We start from the raw sequence: 22307 nt of genomic DNA, 5'->3' as shown, positions 1-22307 counted from the left end.
CAGGGTCTAAAAGAACCTCAGCGACCTCTCTGTCTTACCCCTCATTCTTGTCTTTTAAACAGCTCTTTGGAGCTGTTATAGGTCAGTGTGAACGGGATTGCCATGGTGCCCGTTATAGAGCGGAGAGCTGGCCTTGCACATTAATGACACACCAGACAGGATGGAGCACCAAACAGCAGGTCTTGTTTACTCTGCAGAAAAAGAGGGAGCCTTTTATCTGGAGGTTTTAAAGGGACCAATGTGGTGATCTGACGCCCAGGGAGAAAGCCGGCACACACTGCCACCGAGAAGCCTCCCTCTGTAAAACCTGAGTTAGTCAGGCGTGTGGACGAGGAAAACAGGCAGTTGGTGTGCAAGCTAGCCAGTTAGCTAGACATGTTCCTGCATTAGGCAGGAAAGCCTAAAGTAATATAGCCTAATCTAGCTGGCTAACCAAGTCGGGCACAACACATGTGCCTGCAACATTCGCCAAATCCCGCACACATAAAAAAAGTCCTCAACTTTTCCCCCTCCACAGCACCCTGCATAGCTTTGTAGATATGCCAGGAGAGGCCTTGCTCCCGTTGCTGTTCTTGAGCATGTAATTACAGAGACTTGCGTGTTGTATATTTAAACATTTTCAAAAACCTGTAATATAAGGGGAGAATGTCATATTGAGTTGATAATGTGGAAGGATATCAAGCCTATTTGCGGCCACCCTAATGGCTGAGACAGGGAAAATAAAAGATAATGGGCATTTTCCCTAGAGAACGTTTCACATTGCTAGTTTCTGCAAAACCAGCGTAGACTCAACATTCAACAATCTCTATGTGTCATTTTTTATCTCTCTCCCCCTTCATCTCCCATCCTCAACCTCTCCACACGCACTGTAGGGTCTCCCTCCATCTTGGTCTCCAATCCCCCATACCTCCCCTCTTATCTCTCCCTGCCTCACGTTCTCTGTGAAAGTGACATAAACACATTGAAGCAGTGATTTAGTAGGGTTCTCTTTCGACAAAACACTCTTTGTTGAACCTGGCGCGGGAGGCTCTGGTGTTGGGCTGATAAAAGTTTTAACAGGCTTTGATATGCATGAGCGGGTCTCATCCTCTCTTTCAACTGTCCTTCGTGTAACCCTTCCCGATTCAGAGCGCTCCTCCAACGCTTCGAAAGGGGACCTAAGGAGCTGATGCAAACACGGTCAAGTCTTTAAAGACTTCCGGGCCTAAAATGCACACATGTGGTCAAACACACACACTCGGACAAACACACACCCCCTACACACAAACACACAAGCTTTATAAATAAGTGCAGACTAATCAGGAAATTTGATTTTTCGCTTTTAAAATGCAGGTTTACGAGCAGTTCGTCCAAAGGGCGAGTACAAATCCTGTACTAAGTAGGTTGTTTCTTAACGTCCAGAAACATCCAGTGTCTAAAACCAAAAGTTGTTATTCTCCACTACAAAAAGACAGAGAGAAACAGTGAGATAGAAAGAGAAAGACCAGAGAGAAGGAAACAGTGACACAGGGAGAGACACAGAGAGAGAGAAAAAGAAACTCTGAGACAGAGAAAGTGAGATAGAGAAATAGTGAGAGAGAGAGAGAGAGAGAGAGAGAGAGAGAGAGAGAGAGAGAGAGAGAGAGAGAGAGAGAGAGAGAGCATTGGAGGCACTCTCTTTCTTCTCCCTCAAGTTTCTGCTCACAGCCTCATGTAGTAGATATTACTGAGGTCCGGCAGACACACGTATGTCTCTGGTGCAGACATCCTTAAAATAGACACCCATCCATTTTCTCAGGCTCAGGGTCTCCGAACCAAAGCAACATGATTTCCATCTCAGAGGTTAAATGAAAACCAATGGAGGTCAGCGCAGATCGATCTCAGGGTCTCGTATTGATCCCTTTATTGATCAGAAGGCTCCAATGCAGCTCTTAAAGCAACGGTGGATAATAGAATTTCATCCGGTCCAATTAAAACGTCCGGTGAAGTGACACCTCATCGGTATTGGCTCAAGATCCTGGGGGAGATGATGGGGAAAATGGAAAGCTGGGGTGTGAGGATGAAAGCCCCATCTTGAAGCAGTGGTTGGTGGATCTGGACTTGGATTCTGAGCCTCAAGTGAGACTGGTCTCTGGATTTGAAACCTAAAGGGAGACTGGTCTCTGGTTTTGAAACCTAAAGGGAGACTGGTCTCTGGTTTTGAAACCTAAAGGGAGACTGGTCTCTAGTTCTGAATCCTAAAGGGAGACTGGTCTATGGTTTTGAAACCTAAAGGGAGACTGGTCTCTGGTTTTGAAACCTAAAGGGAGACTTTTCTCTAGTTTTGAAACCAAAGGGAGACTGGTTTCTGGTTTTGAAACCGAAAGTAAGACTGGTCTCTGCGCTGCCAGAGATCTGGCCAGCCTGCATATAATCTGACTCACTGCTCTACTCTTCAATGTTCAATGTTCCATTACTGAGAAAACACAATTCCTTAATACAGCCTCACTGTCTGGAGCAGCAGATTTATTTTGTACTTTATCTCATCACACACAAATGTCCACAAAATCCCCACGTTTATCGAGCCGATCTTGCATTACCCACAAACCAGTAAGGGACTAAATGTAGAACTTTTTTTTTCTTTCCATCTATCTTTCTTTAGGTCATTCCTTCTCTCCTTCCCTCTGTCCTTGGAGAGTGGCCAGGATTAGGCCCAGGCGTTTTCAGAGGGGCCATGCTACATGACGAACCCTTATTTGGTCAGAAAATTCACATTGGCCACTGCTAACAAAAATAACCCAGGGTTTGTTGATGAACCTTACTCGGAATAGAGGACCACACAAGTCAACGAAGGAAAGCCGTTTTTCCCTTTCCCTCAGCTGAAATGGCAGTTTAGTTTTGAGCAGCCGGAAGGGACACCTAGGAACACCGAGGTAGGATCAATTTGATTGGTAAATAGCCTTTAGTGAAAGACAAACAAGATTGTGCAACACCAATTTGTGACGGCTCATTTGTACCCTGTTGACGGAACGCTTCCCTGATTAATCCTTCAAAACGATTCGACATGGAAGTCAAAATGATCTTTTAGTTTCTGATTGGCTTGAATGGATTGGATTGACAATTGCATGCACGAGGCAGCAAAGCACAAAACAAGAAACCATATCCCTAGATTAAACAAAACAACACATTTCCCTTTTAAAAGACACCATTCACTAGCCTGAAACAAGGACCATGCAGGCAAGAATCCCAGACAGAAAACCTACTACTCAACAAAGCTTTCACTTTGCACCTATACCTACCGTTTTCACTAGAGTTCAAAGTAAAACAGTGTTCCTACTGGCTTTAAGGGGCCTTTGGGGGGTATGCTTTAAAATATTCAGCATTAGTCCATTTCCAGAGCAAAATATGTGGACATACATATTGGAGTAGAGAGCTCTGAAAACCCTGTAGACCTCAGTGCACTCACATGTCTACATCGAAGCTAGTCTTTACAAGTAAGCACCACAGAAAGGTTTCAGAAACCTCTCGAAGAACATGCTGCTCTTCAATTTTCAGTCTCTATTAGTAACAGCCCTTCTCAGTCTCAAGAGGTGAACACAGCATCTATTCTGTGTGTGCATGTGAGGTGGTCTATTCTATAGGAAACATGAAATGGTGTTCCATACAATGCACCTCTGTATGGCAGACTCTTAGGACAGGTTACATATTAAGGAAGGTTGTGTACAGGTGGAGCTGTTTTACACAGCAGTATTCCAGTGTTTGTGCTACATGTACGGCACACTGTACTGGTGAATTAACCTGGGTGACAAAGGCCTAAGACCAGATACATGGAAAATAGGGGTGCTGGGGGTGCTGCTTCAGTATTGACTAAGAATATCAATACATATATGTGTTGTAAATTACACTTCACTCGTCGGGCTCGAGTTGGATAGCCACCCTCCATGCCAATGATCTTCAGCAACCCCAACTCAAAATGTCCAGCAATCCTGCCGAAGACATCAACATTATGACCTTGACCGACCTACCATTCTCGCCTGCCCTTCTATGAACAAGGCGTGCCGAGCACCGCCATAAAACATCTCTGATGTTAATGCAGGCCTGTTTGAAACCAAATCAATACCCGCCTCAGGGGATGACTAACGCAGAGCAGCCATTTCAACGTCGGGTGTTTCCCCTGAGCCGGCGGCCATCTTACCTGTCTTGGGATTGATGGCGAAGAAGCCCTGAGGGTTGCCGCTGGTGATCTTGTAGGAGAGCTTGTCGCTGGCCTTGGCGTCCGGATCCACCGCCTCGATCTGGATGATGGACACGTCCTTGAGGGAGTTCTCCATCACGGCTGGGTAGTAGACGGGCTCCGAGGTCTGCGGGGCGTTGTCGTTGACATCCTGCACCTCCACGTACACCTCCACAAAAGCCCACAGGGGCACCACGCCGCCGTCCGTAGCGTACACCGTCAGCCAGTAGTGGGACGTTGTCTCGTGGTCCAGGAGCTCTTTGGTACGTATGACTCCTGAGAGATTTGAAAACAACGGGGGGGGGGGGGGGGGGGGGAGGATTAGTGCATGTCCTTTTCTCTACCCAAACAACAGTTAGCACATGTACTCAATTTTTATACTTGAGAAAATCCCCTGATTGAAGGAGTATAAGAAAACTCCAGGGGTTTGTATCAAGTCTGTCTACGGTAGACCAATTGTAGCTGTGGTCAAATTGGTCTATTTTTGAAATAAGAGAGATGGCTCTTCTAATCAGGTTTCAGGGTGAGAGGGGGGTGGGCAAGGAAAGGAGGGAAAGAGACAACCATGTGCAGGATGGGTATGCACATCGCTTCAGCACTCTGTTTACAGCCTCTAGCCGGCCCGGGCTGTTTTCCTTTTGTATTGCTGGCCCAATGCCATGTAGGGTGCTATAGCCTTCAGCTGAGCAAACACAGCAGCAAACTGAGACATGTGATGAGGACTCAACATCTGACAACAATGCTCCAATGACTGAGCGGATATGGAGTCCTGGAACTCATATCATCTGATAAGAGGTCAGAATGACCTGTTGGGTAGACCAATATAAATGAGCTCATTGCTCAGCACACCTATCCCAGTGATACAGGGCGTGGGCCGTTTCTCCTGAAAAGAAAAGCAGTAACCGCACACCTCTGAACAAGGTTCATATTTGCCCCGGATAAGGAGTAGGTCTACGACATCATAAAAACCTGTGTGCCAATCGAGAAAAAAGGCTGGCCAACTCCTTCCTGAAAGCATGCTGCACCGTGACCGTGTATTTCTATGACCTCTCAAAAACCTTTTTGTTCGCTCACTGTAACTTGATTATGGCAGGTCTGTACCTGAGCCCTTGCGCCTTAAGGGGGAGAGAGATTCAAAGAAAAAGAAGCAAAAAAGCTGTCACTAATATCTCACTTTTTAGGGTGATAGGGGGTCTTTTTCTTGGAGTTCCTGTATCTTATTTCTGACATGCTTTTTGGTTTCCTTACTCATCATTACTGCTATCTGGAGTCAGCTTGAGGCTTTCATCAGGGGAGCCACAGTGGGGGGTGGGGTGGGGGTAACGTTCCATTACTACAGGCAGCTGTACCAGGGTATGGTACAGGCTGGCCCATACTTAATGGAATATGGTTGCATTTGTATATATGGTGCTTAGTACCAGGCTATACGGAAACCTTACAAAAATGTCATAACAATGTCAATGTGGGTATTCAAATATTTTTCCCCAAAATTGTTCTGTTGCAAAGTGTAGACAACTAATATTTACGAGTTTGCTTCTTTGGAGTTTTGCAAAAGACAAATCTACTGCTTGCTGTGAAAAAGTTGTGATAGCTACTGGGAGGAACATTTGAGTGCGGAATTGCAAATGTCAAGCGTAAATAAAAAATCCAAGTGCTAATCTCATTGCTAGCATCATGCAAGGGAGTACCATGAAAGTAACATAGGAGGAGTAAGGTAGAATGAGACAAAGACAGAGAGAACGACACAGAGAGACAGAGAGAGACAGACAGAGAGAGGGAGAGTTACAGGGAGGGGGAGGGAAAGAGAAGGAGTTTGGATAAGATAGAGGGAGTAGGAGAGTGTGTGAGAGAAATCTGGGAGGGAGGCCAGAAATATAGAGAGAAGTCGAACTATAGCATTTGAGTGTGTGCGTGTGTGTACGTGCACTCGCCCGTGTAAGAGAGTGTGTAAGGGTCAGATTGTGTGCTAATAAGACAAGCAGTGAGCGGGAGACAGAGAGCTAGAGAGAGACAGAGGGGAGGGTACAAGACTTCTCCAATGCTTCTGACAAGTCAATGGCCATGCTTGAGCGCTCATCTCCTTGACTGGGAGACACTGGTAAAGCAGAACAATTCCACTCTCTCACACATCAAGCTTTTAAAGATCCTGCTGCCTTCTCTTAAGACATGGGCATGGAGAAGATAGATGACTGTATTTCTGTTCAGGCCTGGGCTGTACTCTGGCAGCGGTCCTGACTAATAACATAAAAGATCTTGACCCAACACCCACAAAACCCTGCCCTAAGCAAACTGTGCTGGTTGATGCCTGGGTGCAGCCAGGAAAAGGGAGTCCTGCTTTTTTATCTTTTTATTGTTTGATTAAGTTAGGACGGAGTTCAACTGGAAGTAAACCGTTTGAATCAAATTCAACTTCTTCTCACCAACTTCAATCTAGCCTCACTTAAACAGGTTTACATTCAAATGAACACAAGCGCCAGCTTGAAGTTTCAAAACATACTAAATTATTTTCACATTAACAATAAGAAAAACTGAATTGTCAGGACACGGGATCATTACTCATCAAGTACACAGGAGATGAATCAGATGCACACACCACACCTGTTCCATGCAGCTAGGCCATTCAATGAGAAAAAAGCAAAACCTGCCCTCAGGACAATAAAAAAGACGACTAGGCAACAAACCATGCCAGGTTCACGCCTTCTTTTTCTTTTCTTTTTCTCCTTCCATTTTCCTTTCATGCCTTGCGGCTATATCTTCTACCTCTAACAGTACCACCTCCATTTAGCAGAGCAGCTAACAGCCCAGGGAATGAACTCTACAACTGACATACTACGTAGGCGTGTAAATGGTGTTCACATCCACTCCAAACTATCTCAGAAAAAAGAACTTTGGTGACATTTACTCAATAGCTAGTTACAGTGGAGCGGTCTAGGGACTTCACGGTGTGAAACTCACCCTTCAAGACTGTTTGTTTTGACAAAATGGTGAAAAAACATAGTTACCACTTCCAGACCAGCATCAAAATGAAAATGTCTGTGTGGCACTGGAATTGGCTGTTGGGTGGATTGTAATAAGCCTGTTGCTTCAACCTGCCACACAACATGCAACCACAAAGGTGGTGCAAATGTAACATGTGTTGATACATTTAACCTCAAGAGAATGTATGAAATTGACTGGGGGTAATATTACAAATACAAATTCTCCTTTGATTAATTTATAAATTGATCGCACACTGTGTGGACATCAAATGCTGGCAGTTGAAACAAATTATTGAGCCAAAAACATTATTGGCTGTCAAAATTTGGATAAGAACTCCTAAAATCCTGTTTATCCCCTGCTCTAATTTCCGTGTGGTGGTCCTACTTCAAAACCTCTTCAAGTGAAAATGTGTCACTGGAAAACCGACCACAGTTAGCTGTACAGTGCAAAGTTCACTTAGCCTACTGGGCCTGGTCAAAGTCTTGCCCCTGATCCCGTCCACTCAAAGGCAAGGCATCTCTGCAGATGACCTTCTGCAGAAAACGTGCTGGTATTAATATATACTAAAGTCCCAAAAATGTGTGTCTTTTAAGTGCAAAGAGATCAGTTTTTTTGCTTTGAACTACCTGCGCTGATGCCTCTTTCCCCCAGCCCACATTCCTCAGCCTTCTTAGGCCTCCTGCTCACATGCTTACATAAACTCTCTCAGCGCTTTCCCTCCCCCTTCCTCCATCTCTCTTTCCATAGCACTGAGGAATGCTTCAAATTCCTCCGTCATACAGAATCCCAGCGTATTAGAAAAAGGCCTGAGCTAAGCTCCCTGTGCTCCAGCCACTTTAAATCGTATCGCTCCTCAGAGTTCCCAGTCTTATCAAAGCTGAGGCCTAGGTTGGCATTTCCAAAAATGTTGGCCTCCGACTATAATGCCTAAGACCTTAAAAAAATGTTGAGGTCTGAGAGCATGGCTGAGGTCAGGATGAAAAAAACCTGACCTCTTTGGGGACTCAGCTTGGCTGAAAGCCTATCTAAAGTTGATTATTTTTATTAACATGAAATGACGGGTGAATAATTTTAGACACATGAAGATGGGCTACAGATGGGCAGATAGGCTAGACTTTGAATCGCCACATGACGCTAGGACCTCAGCAAAGCTATTCAAGTATTGAGGTAATCCAAGCCTACTTTAGACTATAGAGTGGCCTGTGATCAGAGGGGTTATCACTACATTAGTGGAGGTCAGTTGCACTGTGAGTTAACAGTCTCTCACACAAAAGCCACGTTTCGCTGTCTTATCTCTTCCTCGTATCAAGAGCCAGTAATTATGACCTAGCAGGCCCACCAAGTGAGTCCAATAGCCATTTCCGCTTCATGCATCATTGTGCATTCTGTATACAATCACCACAGGCAGAAAAAAGTGCTATCAACAGCTGGCTTGGAGGAAAATGGTACTTTAGACAAACTGACTCATTTTGCCAGCTTAACAATGTGGAGCACAGTGCCTCACTCTACATATCAACCTAATCTTATCGTCTCAAAGAGGGCTAAAACACGCAAACAACTGCCATTTACTAAAACAGCATTATCAAATCAGCAGACATTAACATTTTAAAGAGGCATGAATATTCCAACCCGTCTTTTTATGTGTGGTGGGCTTATAAAGAAAAATACATAGGCCTCACATTTTGAATATCTACTCTAGCCGAAGGAAAAACAAAAGAATGGCTGTTTTTATCATAAGCTAGAGACTGGGGGGCAGTGAAGAGATTTAAAGACAGAAAAAAGTGTTCAATGAACGAAAGGGAGTGATGCAATTAGAACATGCCTGGTGGGGGGTTTTTGGCGGGGGGGATTGAACAGAATTTAGCCCATTAATTCCAGTTGGAGGAAGCTATTGGGATGTGCCAGGACAGGTTCCATTGTCACTGTGAGCAGTGTTATTTCAAAGGCCTGTGAGCATGGCCAGACAGTGCGGCTGCCTGGTTTAATATCCCGGTATTATTTAAGACCGGTTACCTCCTGGCCCTCCTGAGCTATTGACTCTCTTCTGATAATAACCGTGGAGACGCACGGTTCATCTTTCCAGTTTCATGAAGCCCACCCCACCCCTTCTACCAACCAAACTGTATTCACATTATCACAGAGCAGACAATGAAAGGATTCTGTGGAAAAGCTTTTCTTGGGGTGGGGGATGGCTTTGCTCTTGTGCTTCCAAGTTTGAGTCTGCCTGCCTGCCACAGTGACATTTAAAAAGGTTGTATGGTTACTTTCTCTCTGTCCTGTTGTTCATTGTCTTCAATATAACAGGCAATTTTTCTGGAGATCAAAAAGGTGGCAGGGTAGTGTACGAAAGAAGGGCCAAAGGTAGGAAAGCATTAAGGGAATTCAAATTTTCAAGCAGTTGCCTAGACTGAACCCGAAGGCTCAATACAGGGAAATGATTCCCTTTTCAATCGCAACTTGTATCACATTACATACTGTAGGCCAGGCCCCAGTCCTTTCTTCATTGGTATAGCACAGGGCTTATGCTGTCATTCTGGTGACGCTTGAACAATTCTGATACTCCACGAGTGGAACAAGGTTTAAACTGTGCTTTAGCACTGACAGCTTATCAGGAGCACATAGAGGAGCACGATGCAAACAGAGCATCCATCTTCATCTACCTCTGTTTGATTTTTTTTAAGTGTCCGTCCATTCAACATGTGAAACCTCAAGACTCGTTATGCCAAGTACCATCTCACCGTGACGTTTAGTCAGCTACGCTTTAAAAACCAATGCATCAAAACTTAAGCTTCAGAATAAACACCCCAAAGCCTCAGAATAAACAGCCCTGTTGTGTGCTCTCTCCCATTACAACTGGACAACGTTGAGAACAACCTTTTGTCAGGTGCAGGGTAGCACACAAACTGAGATTGTTTGAAAGTGATGGGGGTGAGAGTGGCTCTAATTAGGGATGGGCGCTATGGCTTGAAATGTATATCATGGTATCATTTGAAGCACAGACGGTAACGGGATATATTTATTTGTTCTTCTTACTTCTAGTCCATTTGTTTCAACAGATTGTAATCCGCACTGAGGATCCAGAAGACAGCTTGCGATGTTTGCGTAGATTGCGGAAGATTGCTTGCGATGTTTGCGTAACTGAGTGCAATATTCGCCTAAAACATCTGTACGGTAATTTTATGCTGTGCCTGGAGTGAATGGGGCTGTGACAAATCTTATTTTTGGAAGGCTCTACCGCGGTTAGCACAGTGAAATCCAATGTCAAAATATATATCGTGGGCCAAATGAATACCGGTATATTTCTATACCGTCCAACCCTAGCTCTAATAAACACAGGAAAAACTTTGACAGTCAAAAGTTCACAGTTCTGTCAGTCACTCTGTTATAGAAATTATCCTGGAGTCACTCACATAATAGGATCCCATTCTGTCTTTCATAATCAAATGACAAAGTTCTATGTCTAGTTCAGCCAGAAGTGCTTGAAGCTTCAAAATCTCTGTGCATTCTTCAGTTTGTGTAAAGAGGGTTAATCCACAATAGTTTACACAGGAAGGAGACAAAGTGTAAACCGACCGTCATTAGCCACAGCCAACATTAGCATGACAACAGTTAACACGCAATCAAGCGGGCCATCTGCACTAGGCACCTTTACAGTTTTTTTTTTGACTTAATGGGCTGAGAGAGCAACAAACCTTTAACTAGGGGAACGTGTGCTATTCATTAAGTGCCCTAAAATCCACTTTTGCTGCTGCACATTCTTCGTAACATCCCCCCAGCAACGGCGCTGGAGCAGCAAGTATCGGGAGTCATGTGCCTCTTTGGAGTGTGCTAAAACAGTCACACTTCTGCCAAGTGCTTCTGCATATCCAATACAAAAAAGTGAGGGCACGGGTGCTCTGGTTCAATCAATCTCCCATGAGGCCTTGCTAAAGACATAGTCGTCACCTCCCACCCCCCTCCTCTTTCTCCCTGGTAACTGGAGGCGGCCATACATGAAAAGGCAAACCACTCAGAGAATACCTTTCTTATCTGGCATCTTTGAGGGGTTAGTCTACCTTGCTCTCGACAGGAAGGGCAAAGGGGGGACACTTGAAGGAATGGAGAGGGCAGGGGCAATGTGCATTTTGAAGAGGGTGGAAAGCACATGCGTTCACAGAACTAGGCCTATGTCATTACATCTCAAACCAAATCATCTGCCTCCACAAAGGCCTCTTTCACTGTGCCCCCTACTAACAAGCTGAAGCAAAAGGGCAATGCATACATTATCCAATGAGCAAAGGTCAATGCATATATTATCTAATGACCATCTGGTTGGAAGAAGTTGTTCTATTGGGACTATGTCTGAAAATATCCTATATGCGAGCAACACTGATAAACACCCCTCTGCTACTACATGATTCATGATCCAACATGATCCTTTTTTTTCTTATCCCTGTGGTTCTGTTTTTGAACCTTATTGAACTAAATTGCTTTACAACATCTTGGCTGTTCTCATCACAAAGTGGGCTAAGAAGCTTGAAGCCTGATCTGAAAGGTGGAAAAAAGATACTGAGGAACGTGTTTCTAGTTGTAATTAAACAGTCTTTGCATCATGGATGGCAAACAAGATAGGCTAGTCCCCAACAGGCCGATTCAAGCTTACTGTATAAAAGACAGTGTTTCCCACACATAGACTAATTTGTGGCGGTGCGCCACAGAATCAACACCGGCCGCCACACATTGCGTTTCGTGAAACATTTTTTTATCGCTATTTAGGTTAAAACACGCAGCGTATTCGTTCAGCTGCATTTCCTTTCCCCTGCCCTCCCTCCGTCTCTCTGTCACTCATGCGTCTTTCTCACATATGCACAGTCACAACGTCAGCACACGTTAGCAACAATGCATACATTCGCCGTTCTAGTAAGACTGAAAGCTATATCAGCGAGCTTTCAGCATTAGTGCCGTAGCTAAAAGTCGAGGAAAGTTGAGGCTACTTTTCGCTAGGTACCTTACTCGAAGGTTCCCCTTCGTTCTTTTGGTGAGAAGTCTCAGGAGCTAGCTACTTACCCGGCGTCCTGGAGCCAACCAGTTAAATAGTTGTTTAGCACTAGCGTGGCTACATGCATAATGCAGAAATTATATATTAACTGTTGTTAATTTTGTGAAGGTGTGAATCATCTAGGATTAATATTTAATGTAACAAATTATTAACAAATTAACTGTGTAACGAATTATTAACAAAGGAATTATTACGACTCCCCCCCCCCCCCCCCCCCGGCCTGACGACCCCCACCCCCCTCCCCGCCACAACTAGATTTCTAATCTGTGGGAAACACTGAAAGATACAACTCCCTGACTAGAAAGTAAATGATATAATTATGTATTGCAAGCAAGGGCATTATCCATTTTAAATTAGACAATGTTTTTGCATATCAGTGTGAATATCACTGTGTACTGGCATTGCATTTTCATCCTATATCTTTAGTCATTTATTGGAAAACATTTCCCTAATGTGCTTCAACTTTCCACAAATCTTCATTCCCCATTAATAAACATATAATTGCCCATCGGCTTCTTACGGGATTGACAACTCATCACCTTGTGCAAACAGAAACATCTTCCCCACTGATGGTCCTCAGTAGCCTATATATAACCTGCTGAATTGGTCTTCTCCTTTTACACCATAGCCTCAAGGCCCTAGTTGTTTGTTCCCCAACTGCTTGACGTTTATAAATGAAATGATCTACATTCCAGGCCTGGCTTTGGATACATCATTCAGGTTAGTGACATACCTTAAAGCCCCAAAGTGTGTCAGGACTCCATGAACTCATTTACCCCAAGAGCAGTGTCTTGGCGTACAAAGTGGACAAAATTAACCTGGTACGCACACTAAATCTCACCAGGGCACCACAGAACCCACTGCTTCAAATGTGTTTGTGAAATGTGCCAACGTTTATGAAAGTAGCACAGGGACCAGGGCAGACAGTTTACAACCCCATACCAACAAACAGGAGAAGTTTAAAGAAACATGATTCTAATCTTAGAGGTACCAATTTTGAATTTGGTCTCATCTCATGAGATGTTTTCTGGTAAAAAATAACTCATAGCTTTCTTGAAGCTGAGGTTTCATTGGTGAACTTACCCCCTCAATTTAATGAACCTAAACATATATTGAGAGTTTAAGAAATACCTTACAGGAAAACTGGGAAGGCAGAAATATATGTTTGTTTTAAATAAGAGGTGAAGGAGTCAGACAGGCACCTAAGTCCTTTTAATTTACACATTCCTCACTGCCGCCTCTCCTAATCCCAACTTCAAGTTTACAAAAATAGTGAATAAATAAAGCATGCACATGGCATACAAGAGTCTAAACACATTCAAGCAAACCAGTCACAGATGTCTGTAGGCTTGCCTAATTCACTCCTTTGGAAGAAAAAAACAAGAAAATGAACTATTTTCCAGTCAGTGTGTGGTTTCTAGCACATCCCCCTTTAGTTTACCTACTTTTCATTTGTTTTCTGATTTGACCCCTTCTGGTGCTTTTTAGTTCAGATTTACCACCTGCAGGCGGACCACTAGAACACCTCTCTGGGGTTGCGGGATGGGCCCCAACGTTTTACAGTGATTTCTTTAAGCACCATTGTTTTCAAACCACATACCTTCACCCCACCCCCCACCCCTACTAACCCCCCCACCACTCCATCAAAAAATGTATTCCCAGGAGGGCCTTCATTGCCTGGGGGATATTTGGTTTGCTACCAGCTCTGCCTGTGATCCTGAACAATGGAGTTCAGTGCAGAACAATACTATAATTGCCACTCCTGATAAATCACTTAGAGAACCATGGAGATGGATGTTTGGAGAGGAAGAACAGGTCAGACTTCCCAATGACCTGCATCCTACACATTCAGGAAATAATTTCAAACAAGACTGGTGGTTGTTTACCTCTACATCAGGGGCCTCAAAAAACGACACTTTAAAAATACAACAAAATAAATGTGTCTGGCAAAATATAAATGCACCCAGGAAACCTCTTCCCATTTCAATCCTATCAAATACACAGATGTCCCACCCTCCTCCAACAGTTAGGCTACTGTCAAGTTTGGCAACACGTCATCACATCAGTTACACTGTAGGCGAGCTACTGAGGTTGCTACTGTACTGAGCTGAAGCAAGAAGGGATATTAGCAGTTTAACTTATCATTTTGCCAGATTTATGATGAATAAAGCAAGGCCCAAGAAAAAAATTCAAACCTACTTGAAGAATGTGACAGCAAGTTCTTTTCACAAATGTGAAGGACAAGTGTGTGCTAAGGTACCAGCAATTCAGTTGGTAAAAAAGGCAACATTGAGAGCCACTTCACTGAAGTCCATTGCATCTTTGCACAGGTGAATGAGCTAAACAAAAACACTAAAAAGACAAAACAATTCTAAAAAGTTTACTAAATGTTCACAGATGGCTGGATGGTGAAGGAAGCAACGCCTGCTATGGCTGAAACATTATTCAGGGTCCATAGATGAATTTGATTTGAATTGATTGTAAGAAATTCTGACTTATTATGTGAGCTTGAAATGTGATACATATGTATACAAAAAGTTGATCTCTTCAATTTAAAAAAGGTTGGAGACTGCTGCTCTACATGAATGACTTGTCATATTTCAAATGCTGCCCAGGCCCTCCGATATCCACTCTGAACCAAAGATACCCCAGCATAGGAATTCAACACATCTGAATGAGGCTCTTATTCAGTTTTAAGATGCAAATGTCAGCTACCTTAAGATGTAACAAAGTTTGAGCAAAAGGTTCGACAAACGTAAAGGGGCCAAGCAAAAATATAAACTCAGTCAGAGTTGTTATTATTTGAATCCCACGCAACTTACTACCACGCTACTAACATTGTCCCTGATATCTGTAAACAAAAGACATTGTATTGCATAGAACCAAGTCTCCAACAACTACCCCAGAGGGAACAATCAGAGTAAGACTGGACAAGAACAATGGAAGACAGATGGTCCTTGAGACTAAATTCTTCATGGCAGCTCATCCCGTCATGCTAAATTTACCAGCAAAGAAAGTGTGATTTCCCTACTGGTTCATGGAAGACACTGATAATTTACTCCTCTTGATAGCATAGCATCCACCTGAATCTAAATTAACATTCAACAAGGGATTTTAATTTCTGTCAGTTACTTTACATAAGAACATTGCATACTATACTAGACTATAAATGAAAATGTATAGGCCTATGCCAAAACGCAGATGTTTTAAAGCATCACTTTTCACTGCCCAATTCGGATATTAAATATGAACAACACCAAGCATAAACATAAATTATATGGGAAAATCTCAAGCCACCCAGAATATAGTTCCTATATTAACAAGTAAGGGCAGTGAGCGAGGGCCTGATACACACAAAAAGAAATGACCGTTAGCCGTTTGTGGGAAAAAATAAATAAATTCCAGACGTCTTATTTTAAGCTTTTGGCACAGGTGCTCAATGGTTCTGAACAGCTGAGAAAAGTATTAATACATTCACAGCAAGACCACAGCATGGCTAGAAAGTGCATTTTGTCACATATAAGAATAAGATGTTTTGCGCACAGGCATGAGGAGATTTTCTAGATAACAGTTAAATGTGTTGGCTAACTAAAATATTGGATTAAAGAACAACCTATGCATGAGATCATATCGCTATATTGAACCAAACAATAATTACACAGTGCTCATATCGGTTGCAGAGGGGGTGAAATCACTCAGCAATCCTTTTAATTCCACAGCAACTAGTTTGGAATGTCTACTGCAAGTCTAAAAGACAGCTGCTCCATCTGTTCCTGCCATCACTTCTCCACTCATGGAAAAAAAATTAAAAGAATCAGGAAGCTCCCTAAATTCTCCAGGAAGCAACATCTACATTCCGTACTTGTCTCACACACTAATATTTTAGGGTGACAAAAAAGAAGGGCATTGAGGAGCGATCCCCCCCATTCTAATTTGCTAGTCATTTCAAATGCATGCATGTCCATTTGGTGTCTTGAATAATTAATGACAAACAAAATGGCCTTTCATAAAGCAGATATATGATAATGAAACGGAGAAATGGGGAAGACACTCACCAGTCTCTTCATCAATGGTGAATATCCCAAGACCAGATCCATCCCTTATGGAGTAGCGGAGCTCTCCATCTCTGCCTTTGTCTTCATCTTGAGCAGTTACTTTCATCACAGAGGTCCCGATAACAGCATCCTCTTTTATAAATCCCTTATCCACAAACGAGGGGAACCATGGCCTGTAAAGATTCTCGTTTACATCCACCACGTCCACCTCAATGAAACAGCTGGATGACAAGGACATGGGCTTCCCTTTGTCTTTAGCCTTTGCCGTGAGATTGTACACCTGTCTTTTTTCATAATCCAGATTCTGCACGATACGTACTGCTCCGCTAATTTTGTCCACCTCAAAGTTCCCACCTCCGTTGTCAGTTAGGCTGTACCGAACCTGACTGGATGGTCCGACATCAGGGTCATGAGCTTCCAGCCACATAATCACAGTGCCAATAGGGAGATCCTCTCTCACTTTAACTCTGTAATTTGGAGGGACAAATTTAGGAGGATTATCATTAACGTCTTCCAGAATGACCTTTAGCAACACTGTGGACACTAGCTGAGGTTCACTGACAGCTTGATCACGTGCCGCAATCTTCAGAACATAAACCGGATGTACCTCGCGATCCAAAGGTCTTTTAACCGTTACAACTCCGGTCTTCTCGTCAATGGCAAACTGGTCAGTGTCTGCCAAAATGGAATATCTTACCATGCCGTTATCTCCCTGGTCTTTGTCAGTGGAATCCACCTGGATGATTTCCGTCCCCACAGATGTAGTTTCGCTAATTTCCACCGAATACATGTCTTGCAAAAACTGAGGACTGTTGTCATTAGCATCCAAGATCTTAACGTCCAAAAGGCGTGATGAGGATTTCTGAGGTATACCGAGATCATAGACTGTGATGTTTAATGTGTAGTGGTCGGTTGTCTCCCTGTCGAGAGTAGAGTGAACCAGTAGCCAGCCATTTTCCATATCTATTATGAACCGGCTCTCCACGTCTCCCCCTGAAATGACATACACCAGTTTCCCATTGAACCCGCTATCTATGTCAGAGGCACTTAAATGGACAATCCTGGCCCCGACCGGAAGGTCTTCTTTAACCTCAATGACACTGGGAAAAGACTCAGCAAACAGAGGGGAATAGCGATTAATTGAATGAATATCCATGAAGTTATCATCAGGTTCCGGTTGGTTGTGGACTTTGTTTCCTTGGAGCAGCTTTTCTGCCAGCATGGTAGCAACACCTGTGTCCACACATTTCAGTTGGACAGGTTTGCGAGCTGTAATAACAGTTATGTTCATGAACATTGGTTGAGTCTCATTTTCCCCGTCGCTGGCAGTGATGTGTAAGCTATGAAAAGATACTTTAGCAGCCTCCCCCTCACTAAGCGTCTTTTTCAGAGAAAGCACACCTGAGTTTGGGTTTAATTCAAAAAGATCAAGGTTGTTTCCAGATTTTATATTGTACCGTACCAGTTGTAATTCATCAGCATCAATGGCAGACACCGTGGTTATCTGCTCTCCAACGCCATGGTCTCTGGGCACAGTCACTTCACAGTCTATATTCTCAAAGAGGGGGTTATTGTCATTCAGGTTATTTAACATGATGGTAACTGGTGCCTCAACCTCTCTGCGAAAAGGGGAGCCCCAGTCAGAGGCTCTGACTTTGAGATGATAAATTCTTGGCATCAGTTCATAATCCAGAACCTTTGAGGTGCTGATAACACCAGAAAAGTAGTCGATGACGAATGGCTGCGGACTGACGTTGGCGATGCTGTAGGTCACGTACCCATTCTCCCCGCTGTCTAGATCTGTGGCCTTAACCGCCAACACACTAGTCCCAACGGGTACATTCTCATCAACGCTGGCCTTGTAGGATGTCTGCTGGAACTCAGGGGCGTTGTTATTGACATCAATCACATCAATGATGACTTTGGTCGCTGCCCTCTTGTCGCTGGTGATAACTTCTAGTTCATATCTAGATACATGATCAGCATAGACCGGTCCAGTTGTAGTTATTAGACCAGTGTCTGAATTAATAGCAAAGCGATTCTTCTCAGACTTTTGTTTGAAAGCATACTTCAAATTAGGATATTTTGGCAAGGCTGTTATCATTACAACAGGTGTATGTAATGGGGCAAATTCACTGAGATTGACCCTGTAAACTGCCTGATCGAACTTCGGTGGCCCCACTTTAAATTGTGGGGACGTGACGTGAATGACTTTAGCCGAGGAGAACTGCGGAGGGCTTCCTTTGTCCTTGGCCTGCAGAGTGAGGTTGTATCCGAATGGCTGGCTGTCCCAGTCTACATCCTTGACCGCTTTGATTTTGTACTCCTTGCTCCCAGGACTGGTTCTCATAGCCTTGAACTGCTGGAGGGGGTCCCCTGCCACCACACTCAATGACGCAATCTCCCCGTTTGGTCCCTGGTCGTTATCCTCAACTGTCACGATGGCATAGGAGGGGTCCGGATCAGCATCAGATGGGGCCAAGGTAACCGCAGTGATAACAGGTGCATGCTCATTGGCCTGCTCTACCCTGACAGTCAGCTTAGCCATGCTACTGAAGCCACTGCTCCCGTACAGTTTCATGCCTCGGTCCACAGCAAGGATCTCTAGTTCATACAGCTTAGTCTCGGAGTAGTCCAGCTTGCCGGTCAATGTCACCACACCACTTGTAGGGTGGACGGCAAACATGTCTGTCCCCTCCCTGAAGCTATAGTAGTACTCTCCATTCGTCCCAATGTCCGCGTCCGTTGCCGTGACTTTGGCCACGCTGGTCCGTATGGCGGTGTTCTCAGGCAGAGAGATGCTGTAAGAAGTGGGGGAGAACAGAGGCCTCAAGTCATTGGTGTCGAGTACCTGGACCTTGACCCTGGTGCGTGCCTCCAAGTTGGTACCCCTCTCCACAGCTTTGACAGTGAGCATATAGTGGTCTTTAACCTCCCGGTTCAAAATGGCTGTGCTGCCTCCTTTGGTCCTTATGCGCAGGAAACTGAAATCTCCCAGCAAGTAGTCCTCTGCTTTGAATAGATTCTCGTTGTCCCCTGCCATTATCTTGTACCGTATCTCCCAGGTTGGGTCTGTCATGTAGATGCCCATCTTAGCATGGCTCTCCAAGAAGGTCTTAGCAGCAGAGTTCTCAAATATTGTGGCATTGTAAACGGAGTGGGTGAACTGCATAGGTGGGGCCCCCTCCTGCCTTTGGTTGTCAGTGCTGCCACAGCATAGGAGCTGCAGGAGCAGCACGAGCAGTGAAGTCAAGTGTTTCCACATTTTGTACCGTGTTCTTCACCGAACCGCCTAGAAAATAAACAGCAGACAAAGGAGAGATCATTAAGATTGTTGTGTATTGACATTTTTGAGTGACGTATGTTGTTGGTATGGACAGCAAAAACAGATCGACAGACTACAATGATTTTTGATTTTACTGACAATATTGTAACAAATAGGTTACAAATGTTTTAATGTGTAACATTACATGGCAAGCAGAAAACAGGATGGTGATTTGGAGGGTGGATTTCAGTTTTAACTTGATCAAATGTATCTATGAAATGCTTTGATCCACATAAAATTAGGATATGCAAATATCTTAAGAATATGTCATGTCAGAAATGTGAAAGAACTCCGGTGTCAGATTCCATTGAGGCATTATACTTATTTCCAAATCATGCCCATAGCAAATAAACACTAGACAGTTGTTTAGGTTTCAAATTGGGTTCTCCAGTAGTGAAAGCCCTGAAGACTGTTAAAACATATGAGCCACAATCTACCAACATATATCACTCTCAATCTAGAATAGGCTACATTAGAAACAGTAATAAATAAATAAATACATCTAAAAAAGACTAAGAGAATAAGGAATAATTGTATTGGGCCTTACTTGAAAGTCTGCTAAATGGATTAATGGCCCTATGATAAACTGCGCAATTATAGGTTAAAGCAAGTTAGTCATAACGACAGTTTACATGATAAATTACTAGCTAAAAGTCACAATGGGAGTCTGCATGCACAACCTGCACGAATTTAGGTATAGAAGTCTTGTTTTTGCATGGTAGCCTACATAAATATTTGACACAATAACAAGCGTTATTTTTCATTTCGACAAATATGTTTTGTGATTATTTGTTGGTTTTGTTAAAAGTTTGTTTTTACAATGAAAGGACACAATTGAGAAGTTGGCTGTTTCATGCAAATCTGTGCTCAGACTATTTACTTTTAACATCCCTTCCCCCAACTAAACCCATTCTTATTCATTTCACGTAGAAACGGCAGCCGTGCGCGAGCCAGATGCAGGCTCTACGGATTGTTAAAAACGTTGAACACTAACAATGCCCCAACTGCAACGGCAAAAAACGCGTTAAACTAATCATGCCGTATAAAAACAGTTGAAACCACTACCTGAACATCATACGCAACTATTTGTATACTTTACAAATCGTTTCATAACAACTTTAACAGTTTCAAGAAGAAACATGAGAAGGACTCCGATTTCTCACAACCGAGTAACTTACAATAGTCAGTCCGCTATACTTGAACTTTTCACACGTTTCATAAGGCAAAAGACAATTCGTTGAAGGCAGCAAACCCACACGAACGCAAACAAAACGTTACATACCTATTCCTTCATTAATGTCGTTGATTTGGAGGTTTTTCATGTAGTTTAAATGATCCAAATGTCTGCATGGTACCTAATACGTGGACTCCTACCCGCGACTATCCACCTTACGCTCTCCCTTGTCTTGATCCCTCTCGCTCTCTCTCTCTCTCTTCCACTCTGAGTTGGATGGTATCTCTCCGCGTTGCGCACGCCCGGATCTACTTACTGGTGGCATGAGCATAAAAGAACCCTTCCTCTCCTGCTTCTCTCAACCGAATAACGGAACATTGATGTCCCATACACGCGTTTGCCTATTTTCTAAATGTTTAAAATGAACTTAGTTGAAAACAGGTTTATTAATGATACATAAGCAAAAACACTATTCACTGCATTTATTAATTTAGAATAATTTAGAATTTTGCATTTTGGTTGAGATGAAACATTAGTGGACTACTTGTGTTTCATGAATGAGAAACTGTGTATAAATCAAATGCAACAGTCGGGATGTTTGACTCAAACGATGTAACCTAGGCTGGTATGTTTCGGAGTTTCAAGTCAGGATATGGCTCAAATGCGATTGATGGCGCTCTCCCACTACTATTACCTTGAATGGTCTTTCAGAGGCGCTGTGCTCTATAAAAATGCTTCACATTAGGATAAACAACAACTTCGGTGTGTGTGTGTGTGTGTGTGTGTGTGTGTGTGTGTGTGTGTGTGTGTGTGTGTGTGTGTGTGTGTGTGTGTGTGTGTGTGTGTGTGAGAGTGAGCGTGTAAGTCAATGTGTGCGTGTGTGTTCGAAATAGAGGTGCGCGGGCATGTGTTTTGTTAAATTCTATCTCTCCATCCACACATTAGTCGCAAAACGAAAGTGGATGATTTTGATAATGTTACCCGGCAAAGTAGTTTAAGGAGTAGGCTAGGAATGATGACGATGATGATGATGATGAGCAGGATGATAACAGCCCAAAGGCAATAATACAACACAGTTTCTGGTCTCTCATTTCACGGTCTTTGCAATTTGCTTAGCGTACTTACCAGACTTGCTGGATAAACGTCTCTGCCTCAAAGTTCGATCAGATAAATCCCAACGAATTTTGGCAAACCGTGCACGCGATCATATCGCCGAATGGAAAAGTCACTCTTCTTGGAAAACTAATCCACGAACAACAGTTCCACATAATTTACAGTTCCAACCCGTCTGAAATCCTTAAAAGCCATATTTTACACACCAGCCTTGTATGGCACATTGAAATCGTATTGCCCGCCTGTGTGCGCCCGCCACACCGGTTCAAGAGCAGTAGAGCAAGACAGCCGTGCTGTTTCTAACGGGATGCCGCTGGTTTAGGGGGCAGTGCGTCACGAATCTCAAAGTCGGTGGCAGTTTCCATATTCCCATGCAAAGCCCTAAGAAATAACACTGGAAACGTGTCTGACCTGTTTTAATGACCTAAGGA

At 43.5% G+C, this 22307-nt stretch overlaps 1 protein-coding gene across 3 annotated transcripts in view; it reads right to left on the bottom strand.

Moving 5' to 3' along the window:
• Positions 1-21014, bottom strand: part of fat1a (FAT atypical cadherin 1a) — a 68416-nt gene extending 47402 nt beyond the window's left edge. For all 3 annotated transcript variants that reach the window (XM_047045698.1, XM_047045696.1, XM_047045697.1), the window contains exons 1-3: positions 20872-21014; positions 16265-19556; positions 4154-4468 (exon numbers count right to left, since the gene is read on the bottom strand). In XM_047045698.1, the coding sequence (XP_046901654.1) occupies positions 4154-4468; positions 16265-19529 (3580 nt within the window). In that variant the 5' untranslated portion in view covers positions 19530-19556; positions 20872-21014. The remainder of the gene's footprint in view (positions 1-4153; positions 4469-16264; positions 19557-20871) is intronic.
• Between the last annotated feature and the right edge of the window lie 1293 nt (positions 21015-22307).

This window comes from Hypomesus transpacificus, chromosome 22 (genome assembly GCF_021917145.1).
Source record: "Hypomesus transpacificus isolate Combined female chromosome 22, fHypTra1, whole genome shotgun sequence".
Classification (NCBI taxonomy): domain Eukaryota; kingdom Metazoa; phylum Chordata; class Actinopteri; order Osmeriformes; family Osmeridae; genus Hypomesus; species Hypomesus transpacificus.
The sequence above is the reverse complement of the archived record's forward strand: the minus strand, read 5'-3'. Positions and strand labels throughout refer to the sequence as shown.